The following is an 18,454-nucleotide window of genomic DNA, read 5'->3' on the forward strand; positions in this document are numbered from 1 at the left end:
ACTGATAGATACATTGGGGGCTGCCAAATTCCTCAGTACCTTTGACTTAACTGCAGGGTACTGGCAGATTGGCATGGCCCCAGGAGCAAAAGAAAAGACAGCATTCTCCACCCCTGATGGGCATTATCAGTTTACTGTGATGCCCTTTGGGTTAAAGAATGCCCCTGCCACCTTCCAGAGGTTGGTGAACCATGTCCTAGCTGGGTTGGAGTCCTTTAGTGCAGCTTATCTTGATGATATTGCTGTCTTTAGCTCCACCTGGCAGGATCACCTGATCCACCTTGGGAAGGTTTTAGAGGCTCTGCAGAATGCAGGTCTCACTATCAAGGCATCCAAATGCCAGATAGGGCAGGGCACTGTGGTGTACTTGGGCCACCTTGTAGGTGGAGGCCAGGTACAGCCCTTACAGCCCAAGATCCAGGCCATCATGGACTGGATAGCCCCAACAACCCAGACCCAAGTCAGGGCATTCCTTGGCTTGACTGGGTACTACAGGAGGTTTGTGAAGGGGTATGGGTCCATTGTGACCCCCCTCACAGAACTCACCTCCAAGAAAATGCCCAAGAAAGTTAACTGGACAGTTAGTTGTCAAAAGGCTTTTGACACCCTAAAAGAAGCAATGTGCTCAGCACCAATTCTAAAAGCTCCAGATTATGCCAAGCAGTTCATAGTGCAGACTGATGCCTCTGAGCTAGGGATAGGAGCGGTCCTATCCCAGACCAATGATGAAGGCCAAGACCAACCTGTTGCTTTTATAAGCAGGAGGCTACTCCCCATAGAGCAGCGTTGGAGTGCCATTGAGAGGGAGGCCTTTGCTGTGGTTTGGTCCCTGAAGAAGCTGAGGCCATACTTGTTTGGCACCCACTTCCTAGTTCAAACTGACCACAGACCTCTCAGATGGCTAATGCAGATGAAAGGGGAAAATCCAAAACTACTAAGGTGATCCATCTCCCTACAGGGAATGGACTTTGAAGTGGAACACAGACCAGGGACTGCCCATGCCAATGCAGATGGACTTTCCAGGTTCTTCCACTTAGACAATGAAGACTCCATAGGACAAGGTTAGTCTCATCACCTTTCGTTTGGGGGGGGTTGTGTGAGAAAGTGCTATCTTTCTTGCATGGTATGCCCCCACTTTTTGCTAAATTGCTGAATGTACTTTGATTAAGTGTACCCTGGACTCCTGCCAATCAGGTGCCCAGGGCCTATGTTCCTTCCTTAAGACACACCAACTCCAAATTGGCAAACCCTAGCCACATGTCGGCCCCTGGTAAATGGTACCCTAGGGGCTGCAGCACTCGTTGTGCCACCCTTAGAGGCCCTGTACCCTTACACACACACACTGCCTTTGCAGGCTGAGTGTCTGGGTGCAGGACAAAACAAAGAGTCGACATGACACACATCTCTGTGTGCCATGCCCATCACCTACACTGCCAAGGCATATATCAGTCACCCCTCTAGCTGGGTGCCTTACGCCTATGGTGTGGGCACAGGAGCAGGAGCCCTGTGCCCCTACAGTACCCGGGTCCATTCCTGGGCACTGTAAGTGCAGTGCTGCCATTTAAGAGTACATGGTGCTGAGAGCTCGTCAAACACGAGCTCCACAGCACCATAATGGCAACACTGAAGACTGGGAAGTTTGGTATCAAACTTCTCAGCACATTAAACCCACACTGATGCCAGTGTGGGATTTAATGTACTAAGCACCCCAGAGGGCATTTTAGAGATGCCCCCTTACAACTAACCTACAATCCACGTCTGCTCTGAGGCTGCCCAGGCTGCCACACAGCAGACACGTTGCTGGACCCCTGGGTGGGAGAGCCCCTGCTCTCCCGGGCCTGCAACAATGCACATCCTGGGTGAGGTGATAAATCTCCTCCCCCAGGATGAGCAATGGGAAGCTTCAAAGGCATGCCGCCTCTTGGAGTTTCCACAGGCCACTGCAACCCCCCACTCTGGCGGGAAGCTTGGCCGGAAACCCCATACAAAGACAGGGGATGTGCCAGCCTGCCCACCCCACCCCTCAGGTGGGGGAGGCGAGGTGAAGCACATCTCCGGGCTCTCGCCATCTTGAAGATGGGGGGGCCCTACCCTATCAGGATTAGGCTACTGCCCCCCTCCCACAGGAGAGAGGCAGGATAGGGGGTGTACCCACCCCAGGACAAGGACCCATTGGTCCCTGGCCTTCACCTACCTGTAACGCCCCTAAATCTAGTATTTAGGGGCACCCTGAACCTTCCTTCCCCAGATTCCAGATTCGAAAAACTACAAGAAGAGCAAGAAGAACAAAGACCTGCCCTGCAGCTGCTAAAAAGGGAAGAAGACACCAACTGCTTTGGCCCCAGCCCTACCGGCCTGTCGACTCCCGGACCTGCACCAGCGCGGCATCCCACCGCTGCCACCAATGTGAGAAAGTGGCTCTGTATATACTGTTCCCTAATAGGTACAGGGTGTACAGAGTCCACAGTCCCCCAGGGGCTGATAGAGGTTAAAGTTAGGTATGACCTTTCTCTCTAAAGTGGTAGCTTGGTCGAGCAGTAAGGCAGTACCAGAGGACAGTGTAAAGCATTTGTTGTACACACTCAGTCAGCAAATGGTCTCACACACTCAATAACGGAACTCTAGGCCAATGGTTTATATATATAAAATATATGCTTGTTTTATTTTTAGAACCACAAGGGAATAAAAATATACTTTCTCAGAATGAGAGGTTGAATATAAATACTTTTGCAATAAGCAATGGATTTTTGTAAATAGTCACAGTTGGTTGCAATAAACAATCCTATTTCCTAAACATAACAATGCATTGAGCTCAATGGTAAATTCAGGTTATTTGTAATAAATTACTTTTCAGATTACTTTTGGAATTCCAGGTCTGGCTCCTAGATCCAGCCCTGGGACAATATTCAGAATCAAGTGGTGAAAGTCGACTTAATTACTGTACTGATTTTTAAATAATATTTAGCTATTTCAAAAGTTGACACTTAGAAAATATTTCAAAGAAAACATTCAATGGATCTCTATGGCAAGAAATTCAAGTTGCAGGTAGAGTACTTTATCGTTACTGTTGCAATCCAGGTCTGAGTACCTAGACTCAGCACTGGGGTCTTTATCAGAAACAGGTAAGTAATTACATTTGCAGAGATTGTACGATTTTAAAAGAATATTTCAAGATTGCAGAAATCAACACTTAGAAGAAATTTCACAGAAAAGCAGTCAATGGTTTCCTATGGAAGAAAAAGGAGTTAAAGGTAAGTGTAGTTGTGGGTACTTTTCAGAGTCAGTGCTGGGCACCAAGATCCAGCACTGGGAGCTCACCTAAGAGCAGGTGAGTAAATTCGTTTTTGGTACTCGGCTGATTTTTGGGGAATATTTTGAGTTTTGAAAAGTTCACACTTAGAAGAATTTCCAAGAAAAAGCCAGCCAATGTTACCCTATGAGGAAAATGAAGATCGCGGTTTAAGGGTAAGTTCTCGACTGGCAGAGTTGAAGTTCTGGGCATAGACTCAGGGGTCTCCCAGTGTCAGGTAGGTACAGTCAGTTCACCCTCTGCGGTTTCAGGACGGCCGGGTGCAGAGAGAGTTAGGCCCAATGTTAGCCTACGAGGAATAGGGGGGCCTGGTTTGGTGGCTGCTGACTAGCAGGCCACGCGGCTGTGGGAGCTGGGCTCCTGGTCACCCACTCAGGGCAAGTGGGGAAATAGGCTAGTGTAGAGATTGCACTGCCAGGGCCACTCGGGCGGCTGGGTGCAGAGTGCTTTTGAGCCGTCGGACGCTCAATGGAAATCAATGGGAATGTTCCGGTTTGGAAAAAGGCTGCAAGTTCGGGGACAAGGATGCTTCAGGTGCCACCACCACTTCGAGAGGTAAGTTGGGTAGTTGTAGGTTAGGTGGGTACCCCGGGATTGGGCACAGGGGGCCGCAGGGCGCCGGGTGCAGGGGTGCCTTTTGATGTCGGAAATCTTACCCTCTTGTTGATCGCGGTTGGGGTGGCACTCTGTTCTGAGGCTGCAGGCTTCTTCCGGAATGTCGAGGGGGGTCCTTGGGTGCCAGACTCGGGGACACAGTCGCCGTGGCGTCGTCCTCAGGGTTTTTGTCCACTCCGGCACTGGCCAGGCTTGGCTGGTGCAGAGTGTGCTGGGTTCGCGGTTCCGGGCTGCTGCCAGGGGTTAGAAGTAGGTTTCTGAGTAGAGCCTCTACTCATGGGAGTCCCAGGGGCTTAGAGCCAAAAGGTAGCCAGGTCCTCCGGGGTTTGGTGAGGTTGCTGGCCACGAGAGATGCCGCGCTGGTGCTGGTCCGGGAGTCGACAGGCCGGTAGGGCTGGGGCCAAAGCAGTTGGTGTCTTCTTCCCTTTTTAGCAGCTGCAGGGCAGGTCTTTGTTCTTCTTGCTCTTCTTGTAGTTTTTCGAATCTGGAATCTGGGGAAGGAAGGTTCAGGGTGCCCCTAAATACTAGATTTAGGGGCGTTACAGGTAGGTGAAGGCCAGGGACCAATGGGTCCTTGTCCTGGGGTGGGTACACCCCCTATCCTGCCTCTCTCCTGTGGGAGGGGGGCAGTAGCCTAATCCTGATAGGGTAGGGCCCCCCTATCTTCAAGAGGGCGAGAGCCCGGAGATGTGCTTCACCTCGCCTCCCCCACCTGAGGGGTGGGGTGGGCAGGCTGGCACATCCCCTGTCTTTGTATGGGGTTTCCGGCCAAGCTTCCCGCCAGAGTGGGGGGTTGCAGTGGCCTGGGGAAACTCCTAGAGGCGGCATGCCTTTGAAGCTTCCCTTTGCTCATCCTGGGGGAGGAGATTTATCACCTCACCCAGGATGTGCATTGTTGCAGGCCCGGGAGAGCAGGGGCTCTCCCACCCAGGGGTCCAGCAACGTGTCTGCTGTGTGGCAGCCTGGGCAGCCTCAGAGCTGACGTGGATTGTAGGTTAGTTGTAAGGGGGCATCTCTAAGATGCCCTCTGGGGTGCTTAGTACATTAAATCCCACACTGGCATCAGTGTGGGTTTAATGTGCTGAGAAGTTTGATACCAAACTTCCCAGTCTTCAGTGTTGCCATTATGGTGCTGTGGAGCTCGTGTTTGACGAGCTCTCAGCACCATGTACTCTTAAATGGCAGCACTGCACTTACAGTGCCCAGGAATGGACCCGGGTACTGTAGGGGCACAGGGCTCCTGCTCCTGTGCCCACACCATAGGCGTAAGGCACCCAGCTAGAGGGGTGACTGATATATGCCTTGGCAGTGTAGGTGATGGGCATGGCACACAGAGATGTGTGTCATGTCGACTCTTTGTTTTGTCCTGCACCCAGACACTCAGCCTGCAAAGGCAGTGTGTGTGTGTGTAAGGGTACAGGGCCTCTAAGGGTGGCACAATGAGTGCTGCAGCCCCTAGGGTACCATTTACCAGAGGCTGACATGTGGCTAGGGTTTGCCAATTTGGAGTTGGTGTGTCTTAAGGAAGGAACATAGGCCCTGGGCACCTGATTGGCAGGAGTCCAGGGTACACTTAATCAAAGTACATTCAGCAATTTAGCAAAAAGTGGGGGCATACCATGCAAGAAAGATGGCACTTTCTCACACAGAGCCCGGTCCGACTTCCGTCCCTGTGGACGGCTGAGCTGGCGGAGTGCCGGGGCTTCGACAGAGGCGGAATCACAGTGACTTATAGAGGTGAGGGGAGACACGATCGACCAAGGCGGTAGCCTGCCCCCCAGACACGAAGGTGAGGAGTAGAGGGGGAGACCCCGCACGCGGCATGGTTTGAGACGAGGCCCGGCGCTATGGCTCGCCCTGAGGAGCTCTTGCACCAAGGCCTTGAGTAGCGCTTCGAGAAGAGGAGTCCCCCAGGAGACTCACAGGCAACATCAACCATGGGGAGCCTGCCCTGGTTCCTTTGGTGCCGCTCCTTACCCACCACAGAAGGAGCCAACGGTCCACTGTCAGGGGGGGGGCACAAACACTCCACCAGTGCACACCGGAGCAGCGGGTGTGGGATCCACGCTGGATACTGCTCACCCAGATGCGTGCCCCCTACATACCTGAGTGCCGCGGCCCACCTGCAGGATCACTGACAGGCCCGGGGGCGGCCTGCAGCAGGGCCTCCTACGCCGCAATGTAGTATTCATGGTGCTGGACACCATGGGCCGCACACCCGGACCCCGCTCACAGGAGCACGGCCACAACAAGAAAGTAAGCACTCCGGCCTAGAGAGCGATATAGGCTGTTGCACGCCTGACCCCGGGCCCCCGAGACTGCGCAACAAGGTGCCTGCAGGTATCCACAAACCCTTCCCGTGGCCTCCGTGGGGCCCGGCACACCCCTGGGCATCGACTATGCCAAGGGAACCTGAGTGGTGGGGGTGTGCGGAGACTTGGTGCAGCAGTGGACCTGGGCCACACACATTACGTGGTGCACCCTAGAGGGGTGGATTGCCCGGCCGGGGGAGGCCAGGAGCATAGTCACCAGAAGACAACCCAGACAGCGGGGTGGCAGCGTGGAGTCGCAGTAAACCCTGTGCCATCTCTTTAGCACAAATCCTGGCATTCCTCTGCCCCAACATGGCAGCAGCAAGGGGAAAAAAGACAGCAACCTCAAAGATATGTAACTATAGCCCGCAGGAGGTACACCTTTGAAGGCGCCTGAAGGGCTCTCTTACCCTGGAGCCACAGACAAGCCGATCACCCGCCCCTAACTGGAGTCGAAGTTTGCGCCCCTGTGTGAGGACCATTGCTCTTTAAGGAAGGAGGTCACATAAGAGTTGAAGGACACACGGCGTGGTCTAGACGGGCTGGGCGAGAGAATCTCCACGCTGGAAGATCATGAAACGAGCAGGGAGGAGGAAATTGAACAATTTCAACAGGAAATTCTGCGCGTCAGATTAGAACCTGGACCTCCAAGCCCATACAGAAGACCTGGAGAGCAGATCACACCAAAACAACATCTGGATTCTCGGGGTTCCATCCAGAACCGAAGGTTCGGACATCACCTCCTACGTGAAGGACCTATTCCGATCCATCCTGGAAGTAGGCCCCAAGATAACCATCCAACTCGACAGAACACACAGAGTGGGCCCCAAACGCTCGCCTAAAATCCCACCACTGGAAATCCTCACGTGCGTTCACAACTTCCCCTTACAGGAACGTATCCTTCAGAAAGCCAAAGACAAGCACCCCCTGTAGTATCAAGGCTGTCACCTGGTCTTATATCAAGACCTCTCAGCAACAACCCTCCAAAAACGAAAAGACTTTTGCCCCATCACTACACACCTTCATGCAGCAGGTGTGCGCTACTCATGGGGGCACCCCTTCCATATAATCTTCCATCATGAAGGGAAACAACATCAAATCTGGTCTCTGGAAGAAGCGCAAAGCATACTTGACTTAAAGGGAGCCCCACCCAAACCTACGCGGAACAGCAGAGAGGAAACAGATGGAACGAACAGCCGTGCGCAGAGGGGCTCCGGCACCCCCGTTGAGCTTCGACCAGATCCTGACACAATAGCCAGAGAGAAGCAGGCAGTCATAGACACACTACTGGAGCCTCCTCAAGACCTGCATCACCCTGACATGGGGGGCCTCTCCTTTGGGTCTCCTATTGCTACTCCTCTGCTCATATCTGTCTCTCCATTCTTCTCCTACCTTGACACAACGTTGTAGCGGTGGAAGGCGGGGCCCGGGATGGGAGGGGGGGCTGCACCCACGACCCCACTAGTGATTAAATGGACATATCAGAAATGGACTCTAATTTCCCTTTATACCAGTTTGAATTCTTTGTTGCTATTGTCTGTTATGACTTTAGATAGATTTGAATTTATTTTGTTGAACGGACCTAGGAACTATCGTCGTGAACCCTTGACCGCTACATTCCCTACATTACGCTCCACCCACATTGCACTTATTATATATTTTCTATATCCGTGCCCAATGTCAGACCAACTGAGAATTCTCACACTAAATGTCAAAGGCCTCAATCACCCCCTGAAAAGGAGCACTATCCTATCTTACCTTGAACATTCAGGGACCTACGTGTGCCTACTACAAGAGACCCACCTGCCCCGCAATGAGCACAGGCTCTGCTCCAAACACTTCTCGCACCAATACTTCTCTTCCTCCCCAAACAAAACAGCGGGTGGCCATTTTAGTCTTTCGACACTTCAGAGGCAAGGTGTTATCCAAAGAGGCCACAATAGGAGGGAGACTGTTAGCGTTCTCACTACACACAGGCACCAACATAATCACAATAGCCTCTATATACTCGCCTAAGGAAGGGCAGGAGGCAATCTTGAGCCAAGCAGTGACAGAGGTCATGGGGTCCTCAAGCCACCTGGTCTTAGTGGGGGGTGACCTAAATCTTGTCTTCGATAACGTTATGGACAGATCTGCACAAAGACAGGGTCAGACGGGTGCACTTTCCAGGGAGGACATGGCCTGGCTTAACAATAGGGGCCCCACCGATATCTGGAGGAACACACATATGCAGGCACGAGATTAGACATATTACTCATATGCGTGTAAAGCGTATGCCAGGCTAGACTATTTACTGGGCTCCCCAGACCTTGTCGCTCGGGTGCAAGGCATCACTATTGAACCTCGATCCCTGTTGGATAACATGGTTGAAGTAGGCAACATAGACATCCCAAGACATGGCCCAAACCACAACACATGGCAACTGCAAGACAGTCTCCTGCAACGTCCTGGTAATATAGAGCAAATCACTAGAGCGATCAAAGACTATCTGGCCATCAACGACACCACGGACTCTGCCGTTTCCATTATTTCGGACTCAGTGAAGGCTGTGGTAAGGGGGGAATTGATTGCCATATTCTCAGCTGAAAATAAAGAGCGCAGGGATAAAAGGGAAAACCTCTCCTAAAAAGTTGCAGAACTCGATCGCATTCACAAACGGACCAGAGTCCCCCAGTTTTGGAGGCGGTTGGAGGCCGCCAGAACCCAATTAGCCAGTATGGATAGGGTAAGGACAGTATATGCCGCACTCCGCTTAAAGCATCAATATTATTGCGGGGCGACAGGACAGGCATCTCTTGGCCAACAGGCTGAGGATCTGGTCCATAAGGTTTTAGACTCCGAGGGCCAGGCGCAGACTGAAGATCCCCATATAGCAGAGACATTTAGAGACTACTATCAAAAGCTATATGCAGCGCATAACCTCCAGCCAGAGGGAATCCCATCATATCTCCAGGAAGCACATACATCCACCCGCACCTCAGAAAAAAGGGAGGAACTGGACAGTCCAATTAAAATTTCCAGCCATCTTTTATAAAACGTTTTGCCCGATCTTGCACCCCTCCTTACTCATCTTTTTAACGCCCTTGGGAACTCGGCGTCCCTCTCTCCATAAATGAAAATGGCCTTCATCGCTGTGATCCCCAAACCGGGGAAAGATAAAGCCCAATGCTCCTTGTACAGACCGATTTCCCTTCTAAATCATGATCTTAAAATATTCACAGGTATCTTAGCGTCTTGACTCAACCCCTTACTTCCTGGCCTCATTGACCTGGATCAGGCAAGGTTTGTCCCACAACGTCACTGTGGTGACAACACCCGCAGGGTCCACCACTTCATAGATAAGGCTCAGAGACATGTCCAAGAACATATGATCTTATCGGTCGACGCTGAGAAAGCGTTCGACAGACGCCACTGGCCCTATCTCGAGATCACCTTGGAGCATTTTGGTATAGGAGACAGTTTTAGGAGGTGGATCTCTAGCACCTTTGACGGCCCTACTGCAGTCATTCGGATAAATGGCCATTCTTCCACTCCATTCATAATTAAACTGGGCACCAGACAAGGGTGTCTGTTATCACTGTTACTCTGTGCCCTATGTATGGAGCCCATGGCCCACAGAGTCCAGTCCCACCCTGCATTTAAGGAAATTGAATTTGGTGTGGACTTCCAGACAATCAGCTTGTACGCCGATGATGTTCTGGCAACGCTGGAGGACTCGGCCTCATCCTTGCCGGACTTCCATGACAAACTCACAGCCTTTGGCCAAGTAGCAGGTTTCAAAATGAATATCCACAAGTCACAATCCCTAAACCTAACAATGTCACAACAGTCATTAACTACACTTCAACAGGCCTTCACTCTCCAGTGGTCCACTACACACACCAGGTACCTGGGACTCCAGATCGCCCCCATGATATCTGAGACAGTGTCCCTCAACTAATGCGCACTGACCCAGCAGATTCGCTCCGACCTGAGTCGCTGGCGGCAACACTCTCTCTCTTGGCTTGGGAGGATAGCAGCAGTGAAAATGGCAATCTTACCCAGGATCTAATATCTATCCCAAGAATTGCCATTAGAACCACCCTCGGGCTCAATTCAATCACTTCAGGATGATTTGATTTATTTTGTCTGGGCAGATAAATGTCCCAGACTCCGCAGAGATCTAGCCTACATGTCTCCTTCGGAGGCTGGTTTGAGGGTTCGGGACCTTGTTTGTTATTACCCCACCTTTACTCCGACCCTAACGGACCCTGGGTTCCACAGCTGGACCCAAGCAGGATGTAGATCGGTAGGGCATCTGTTTGACACAGAAGGTCCCATCCCGTTCGATTTAGTCTGCCAAGAACATGAACTTCCCGAAGGACAGAGGCGGCATTACACCAAGATCTGCCATTAGATGATGCAACCCAGAGTATGCCCAGGGGCACAACGACACCTCACCCCATACGAACGTTGACTACTTTCTAGCATGACAAGCACATGCCTCCTCACTCATTTTTATAGGCCCCTGGCCACTGAACGCCCAACTGCGAAATCCCAGGACCATTGGCGGTGGGAGTCAGGGATAGGGAGGGGGCTGTCCATGAAGGAATGGGACAAAATCTACTAGCGCGCCTGGCACACAGCTCATAACATCCCAGGCGTTGAAACGCCCACTAAAATTACAACGTACTGGTATCTCACCCCTGGTAGGTTACATAAACGTACTCCATCTAAATCACCTGATTGTTGGCACCTATGCGGTTCCTCAGGATGGTTACTACACATTCTATGGGAATGCCCAATACTGGCTGCATACTGGGCTCAGGTTCTTAAAGACATAGACATGCACCTAGACACTGAAATTCCTAGATTCCCAGCATATATTCTCCTCTGCCTCCCTAATGCACTCACTTTCCAATTAAAGTCCTGCAGAGGCAGACAGATAGGTCTAGCGTTACTCACAGCCCTTCAGAACATATTAATGCACTGGGGCACCCAAAATATTCCTACACATCAGGGCTGGTTTCACAGACTCTGGAATATAATGGGAAAGCAGCGAATCACCTTCACATTGATGAATCAAAGCTCTGCATTACCCAAGCTTTAGAAGCCCTTCTTAACCCTTCTGACAACAGAATTTTGTGAACTCACCTGCCCTAAATACTAACGCTTACTCTGCTTGTCAGTTTGTCACACCACCAACACATAATCATTGATTCCGTACGGGAGTTGGAGGATTCAGATCCCTTTTTTCTCACCTCTTAGCATATGTAACCAGGTGTGGGTTGGTTGGGTGGGTGGGTGGGGGGAGTTATGGGATCAGTTTACTGTTGCAATTACCACAGCTGGTAGCTCTAAGCCACCTGTAATATGTCTGTTGTTACAGGAAATACAATAAAAAAATGTGAACCATAAAATGTATAGGAACTTAGACAAAAGCCCACCTAATGGAAATCAGTTGTGAACCTGTTCCTCATGGGAATAGTGTATAAAAATCTTGGTCACCCCTTCACCCTTGACATACTGTTTTTTTTATTAAGGAAGATTGGTGACCCCCCTTTCCTCCGAATCTCACTGACTGAGCTACACCCCCGGACATGTCCTCACAGAGACTTGGGTATTTGTTTCCTCTTAAGAGAAGTCTTTTAGTCTAGTGTGGTAAAGGATTTCAATTGAAGCATGCTTTTTTAGGAGCACTCACTATATTTGAGGTCTGATCGTGCTCGCAGGCTTCCCCTGACACCTTGAGCAGATAATACATTAATACCAGGTCCGTTTTTGCTTTGGTAAATCCCGAAAAAGTTACAATTTTCCGAATTAAAGAAATTAAATTTTGGTGACCTAATGTTTGCTCTTCTTTAAAATAAGTATTTTGTTTTTTTCTCTTTAGAGAAGATGACCTACCCCCTAAACGCTCTGCTTCCAAGAGGGCCTTCCAAGCAGATGCTTCCTCCTCGGAGAACGACACCCTCACGTCATCCAATACGTACAACAGCAACTACTGGAGCAACCCCAAGCCAAACTACGCCACCGGGTCATTCACACGCCTCAACGGCAACAACTCATCGCACCAGTCCTTCTCCGCTCCCACGGGAACAACCTATGCCAATGGGGGGCAACCGCCGCAGCCGCCCCCTAAGATGCTGGTTGTGACTGCCAACTCTGCTCCTTCACCCAAAGCAAGACCCAGGAGTAACGGCTCTGTCAGCCGGAAGTCCAAGCAGCCGCACACGCGCTCTTATGCAGTGAGCCAAGCAACGCTTGAACGGATTGGTGGAGTGCCTGTGATGGTGCCTGCTCAGAGCAGTGCTGGGTCCCTGGTGTAGGGACGGGGTATGATGGGAGAGTTCAAAGGGGGACTTAAGATGGTGCACTAGATGACAAAGGCACTGCCGAGAGATGTGTCTGGCTGCTGCTTTCCCATTGACAGGTCAATGGGAGGGTTACTCCATTGCGGACGGTGGTATTCGGTGGAAAGGATTTAAGACTGCCTCCCAACAGATACCATAGTGGGCAGCATTGCACGGATAGTTGCTTTAAAGCAACCGCACATGGAGAATCTGGATTTTATAGTGCCAAGAAATGCAAAGAAGCGGGAAAAGCAAAACACGCTTAAGCCCTCATTCTGCCATGCACAGACCACTTTTTATATAACGCCAAACTAACTTCCTTTACTTTTCTCTTCTTTTGTGTGCTAGCAGTGTGCTTATATTTTGTTTCTTTTAAAAAGCCAACAGAAATGCCAACAACGGAATTTGTTGAGCAGACGTCTGGAAAACCTTTATTTTGAAGAAGTGATGTTCAAAGTTAGTTTTGGTTCCACGGTTTTCTATTAGGCAGTTTAAGATATTCCTCAAGACCTGGCTCTTTTAGCTGTCTGACACCTTCCACCCTGGGTGTGGCCAATCTATGGAGCTGCTACAGTGCCAAAAGGTCCCAGCTGAGGTGACCCATGCGCTTTATAAGCAAACCTAACACAACAACGCGGTCAGGTGCAAATGTCGGCCCCATTGTTGTGTTGACTGTGTCGGCATACCGAAGTAACAGAGAAGCCAACAACTAACTGCACAAAATGTCTATTTAAGAACTTGATGAAGCAGTAAAAAAGAACAGAGCTAGGCTACACTATGTTTTCAAAGTGTGCACCATAAAAGAGAAAATAACAATAAGCACATTGAAATAATGAAAAATATATGCAAAGTTCTTGTGTGTGTATATATTTGCATTAATTATGAGAACAAATTGTGTAATATGGCCGGCCACCTTCTGAACATAATTATTGTTATGACTGATGCTGCAAGCAGTTATGTATTGGAGCAAGGATTACAATAGTGAGGTGGCTATTGCAGGTAGGCGCACATGGGGAATGCAAAATTGAAATGCAAAAATACTTGAATGTGGGGGACTGCTCTCAGAATCTCTTCTACCCAGCTGCACACCAGACCTTGTCTTAAAGCAACATGTGTATATGTGTGTATACATATATATATATATATTTATATATGTGTGTGTGTGCACACACATACATAATTGTATACATGTACACATGTATACACACACATAATATATATACATGTATACACATATATATGCATGTGTGTACAACCGCACAAAATCTCACACACCTACAACCATATATTGCATAACAGTCACCCATTTGTAGAATTGAGTGACCAACTCCAATGGCCTCATACTCAGGGATTGGGAGAGCCAATTGGCCAAAATGTTGCATCGATATAGGTGGAGCAGGAAACACTACATCCATCCAAGGAGAAGAAAAGAAAGTTTATGTGTGGCAAAGAGTTACCTTATATGAGCTTGTTTTCAGAGGCTATTAAAGATCAGCGAAAGCCGCATGGTGATGGCACAGGGCGAACTGACAACACTCGTGCCTATGCCTACCCAACCAGGGTCGACTGCAAAGAGTACTTTTCCTCCACAGCATGCTTCTATGGGCCCTTGTGAGAAATAGGACTTCACACTAAGCTTGGGTTTAAAGACCTGGAACCATATAATTATTTTATAGAAATTGTTTCCAAGGTCAAAGTATAAATACCACCAAATCACTATTAGTATTATTTATAGAAATACTAGTAGGAGAGAGAGACCCTATGCCATCTGTGGGATGGAATTGATTGTAGTAAAGAACAGGGCTGTAGAGATCAGACGGCACAGCAATGTTCAAGTTAACTCGTAGGACCCAGTTTACAAAGATGCTAGGCAACAGAGTGCAACAACTAAAGTTGCCGCGTTGCATGACAAGGAGAGAACAGGACAGCGCTACGTCTACAGACAGATGGCACTCTTCTCCCCTCTCCCTAGCGCCGGGTCACAATCAGGCAACCGTGCGCCACCCACACACCTTTGCTCAATAGTGCAAGGGTATGAGCCTGAGTCTAGCATAGGATTTGTACTGGAATTACAAAATGCGATGCTTAGACTAACTTTGAAACTTTTCTTACTGTGTATATGTGCTGTACAGTGCTGCACACATGCAAAGTCAGAAAAGAAAGGAGAAATAATAGTATTTCTCTTTTTAACGGCTGCTTTGAATTGGCATTATCTTGTGGTGCAAAACCCTGTCTGCTAATGTTTGTAGATAGGGTTTAGCATAAAAAGCATGGGTGGTAGCAGAGGAACAACCATGTAACACCCCTCCGGCGCTGAATAACGAAAAGCAGCGCTTTGCACAGCTTTGAGTTACTTTTGGAAATGGAAGAGGTGTGGCGCAGTGGCCAGGGCGACTAGCTCCGGATCCTGGTGCTCACGGTTTGATCCCTGGTGCCGGCGGCAGATCAGCCCAGCACCATGTGGCATTGGGCAATAGCTTGCTTAATCTTCTCGACGGCCCCCAGCGCCGGGACACCCCTCTGGAAGTAGCTGTGCGCTTTACAAAATACTGGACATTTACATTTTAAAAAGCAACTTTCCAGCACATGTTTTGCACTGGAAAGTAAATCTAACAGGAAACATTTTTCTCTAGCTTGCTTCACTTTCGAGATGCAAATCCAGCACAAAAGGTTTGTAAATATGGCCCGTTGATTCAATGAGAGAAAGCTGTGTTTTAGGGCCTGATTATGAGTTTACCGGTGCGGCACTCGGTCTGCCCTGCACCGCCAAACCCATTTCTCTTGTCTGGCTGTTTTTTTTTTATGTTCCCATGACGGTGCCCCGAAAATGGATACCGCCATGGGAATGCCAAAAACAGTTCCTGCATGGCATGGACTCTAAAATCCATGTTGTGCAGGAATTGTGGTGTATGCTCACAGGGGGGCACATGTTGCGCCCCCTTGCATGCACCCCATGGCACAAGGTCCCTTGTTGGGCCCCTTTGTTTCCTCTCTGCCACGGTTTTCATGGAGGAGCAACCACCATGAAAACTGTGGTGGAGAGGAAACTAGTAATTTGCTTGGCGGGGCCACGATGGTCCCGCCAAGCATAATGCGGCCTCCTTACCGCCGCAACACTGCCAGGGAACGGCGGCTGCGGCGGGGTAATGGTAGCTGCCGCAGCCGCCAGGGCTATTACTAATTGTATAAGGGCGGTCGGAAGACCACCACTGCCGCACCCCCATGAGTCTGATGGTCTGTGATGTGAAAGAGCCCTTAGTAAGCACTGTCCCATTGGCTGCCAGGAAGTAGGAGACATTTAAGAAGTAGAATGAAATACTACACAGAATAGAAATATAGGTAAAAAAGTGATCATTCTGCGCATAGGGATCCCAAGAAATATTCAGAAGGCCTTGCGTACATTAACCACACGCTGCCTCATAGGTAGCTGGCGTCTGCGTCCAAATCACAATGGATGGCCTAGATCATGTTTATTTTTATTCTTGCTTCTGCTACAGGGTTCTCCAGGTCATTTTATACTGAAAGTAGGGGGGATTAAAAATGTATTTTTGGGAAGGTTTTTACCACCGCTTTCTCCATGTTGTGAGTTGGAAAACAGCATTAATCTCATAAGCAAAGAGGCTTTCTGAAACCGTTCCGAGCTTTGAATGGAATAACCACAGCAAACGTGCACTGATGAACTTCAAGTTTGTACTGACATTTGAAGCAACCGCAGTAGTGCAAAAGGCTGGTTAAAAAACACAGTTGTTTCAACAGTCGGTTGATAAATTTAGTTCAGGCCCTGGTTGGCCTGTGGAAAGTTGCACTGAGTCAGTGCAGAGTTTCCAACTGTGCAATGCCAGGTGATCAATAGCACAGGTTCTTTCTCCACGGGCGCCTCACACAGCGGGGTCGATCTTTGCAAATTCCTTCTCTTCTAGGGCTGGATTTACAACTTTTTCCTTGAGTAGTTGTGTCTTGCTTACAGCTTAGGTCTAACTTACTCCCAAGGATCCAGGAGTAAAGCACAGAAATAGCTTTATGACTCTTACCACTAGGTTTCATGGAGTTTCTCTGTCTTCCGATAAAACCCGTGATACCCCTTGCTTTTCGTTTTTTGTCTTCTTTGCTCACACTTTTCTCAACAGAACTGGCCAGCAAAATGTTGTCCTATTCTAGCATAATGTTGTCCTGTTCTAGCATAATGTTGTCCTATTCTAGCATAATGTTGTCCTGTGCTAGCATAATGTTGTCCTGTTCTAGCATAATGTTGTCCTGTGCTAGCAGAATGTTGTCCTGTTCTAGTGTCTCAGAGGTGAAGGAGAAGCGAAGGTTTGATGAATAAGTGGTTGAAGTGACTGTCTTACAAGAATGCTAGATGGATGTGGGTTGAATGCATAAATGAATGGTATAAGAATTCTAACAGAAACGCTTATGCATAGATCAACACTTCTTGGGGTGCAGGGTGTCCTCTGAGTTTTGGTGTCTGATTAGGGTCTGATTATTAGTAACCTGAAACCTTCTTGCACAGGGGTTGGGGTTATGTGTTGTGCAGATTCTCACATTGGTAACTATAATAAATGGTGCCAAGTTAGGCCTTCTGGAATTTAAAGAGTTACAAAAGCCCCCAACAGATTCCAATTCCAAGGGTGTCAGACTTTTGGGTGTCAAAAAGCAATAGGTGTTGCGTGGGAACACTTACATCAGCACCCATGACACGCTCCTTTGACGCAGATTACTACGTCCTTTACGTGGCCTTGTAAATATGGGCCGGCACACACGCGCCACTGGAGTGTCAAAAAAAGTGACGCTCTGATGGCGCTAGGGGCTTGTAAATATGCCTCAAAGTTTCGACTTTGTGGCATTTCAGAAAGGTTTTGCAGCACACCACCTCCTTCTTTGGCTGCTTTTCTGCACTCCCCCAGCTGGAAATGGCAGATATTTAGACTTGAGTAGCTTCGTGCATGTTTACCAGCCCTGATTCCCTGAATCAAAGTTTTCATTGTAGAACCGAGATGCACATTTTTGTCATGCAAGGTAAACAAACCTACGCCATCTGCTGGTGTATATTTAGCCAATGTGAGAACTGGTCCAAAATTTACCAAAAGTATTCTGTTTAGATTTGTTAAAGCACTTTGTCACACTAAAACAATTTCCAGGCTCATATTAGTTCTTCCTGAATGTACATATATGTAAATGTATGCAAATATGTTCAAGAAGTGCAATCTATCGAGAGCACATTAGCCACCACACAATATTTCAAGAAGCTTCACGTGGGGATGCTATACGAGAAGAGACAGACACTTTCAATATATTGAGGGGCACATTTATCAAAGATCACACAGCGCATCAAGCCATCTTGGTGCACTGCATGATCGGTAAAGGGCAGGAATGCGCCATATTTGATTTTACATGACGTAATCCTGTCTTATTCTTGGTGCACAATGTGCTGCCTAGTGCCAATGCAGGCCCCCTTACACCATGGTGCAAGGGGGCCTGCATTTTAAGCAGGATTGTTTTTGCACAGATAGGGACACCTTCCTGCACAAAAACAATCCTCTGAGGCATATTCATCTTTCTATGTTTGCTGCAGAATGTAGTACACATAGAGGAAAAAACAAGGAGAAATACAAATATTTCTCCTCGTTACGCCACAGCAATGCATTTTGATGCATTCACAGGTCTACCAGTAATGGTAACTCTGGGAATGCAGCAAAATCCAGGGGTGGATGTGTGGGAACACCCCGCTCACCCCATGGAATGCCTCCCTGGGGCAGCAATGCAGCGATTTGTGCTATGTAGCGTTACTCTAGATTTATCAGGCCACGCAGGGCCAGGCAAGGTGTTAGTAATTTTATCACCCTTACGCCCCATTGAATGGCACAAGGGCAACGCAACTGCATGAT

The 18,454-nt window shown here is 48.9% G+C and overlaps 1 protein-coding gene across 1 annotated transcript in view; it reads left to right on the forward strand.

Annotated features, from left to right (window-relative positions):
- IGSF11 (immunoglobulin superfamily member 11) overlaps positions 1-13,434 on the forward strand; it is a 545,901-nt gene extending 532,467 nt beyond the window's left edge. The window contains exon 7 of the mRNA XM_085621149.1: positions 12,110-13,434. Within this exon, the coding sequence (XP_085477275.1) occupies positions 12,110-12,545 (436 nt within the window). The 3' untranslated portion in view covers positions 12,546-13,434. The remainder of the gene's footprint in view (positions 1-12,109) is intronic.
- The last annotated feature ends 5,020 nt before the right edge of the window (positions 13,435-18,454 follow it).

This window comes from Triturus cristatus, chromosome 8, assembly GCF_964204655.1.
Source record: "Triturus cristatus chromosome 8, aTriCri1.1, whole genome shotgun sequence".
Taxonomy (NCBI): domain Eukaryota; kingdom Metazoa; phylum Chordata; class Amphibia; order Caudata; family Salamandridae; genus Triturus; species Triturus cristatus.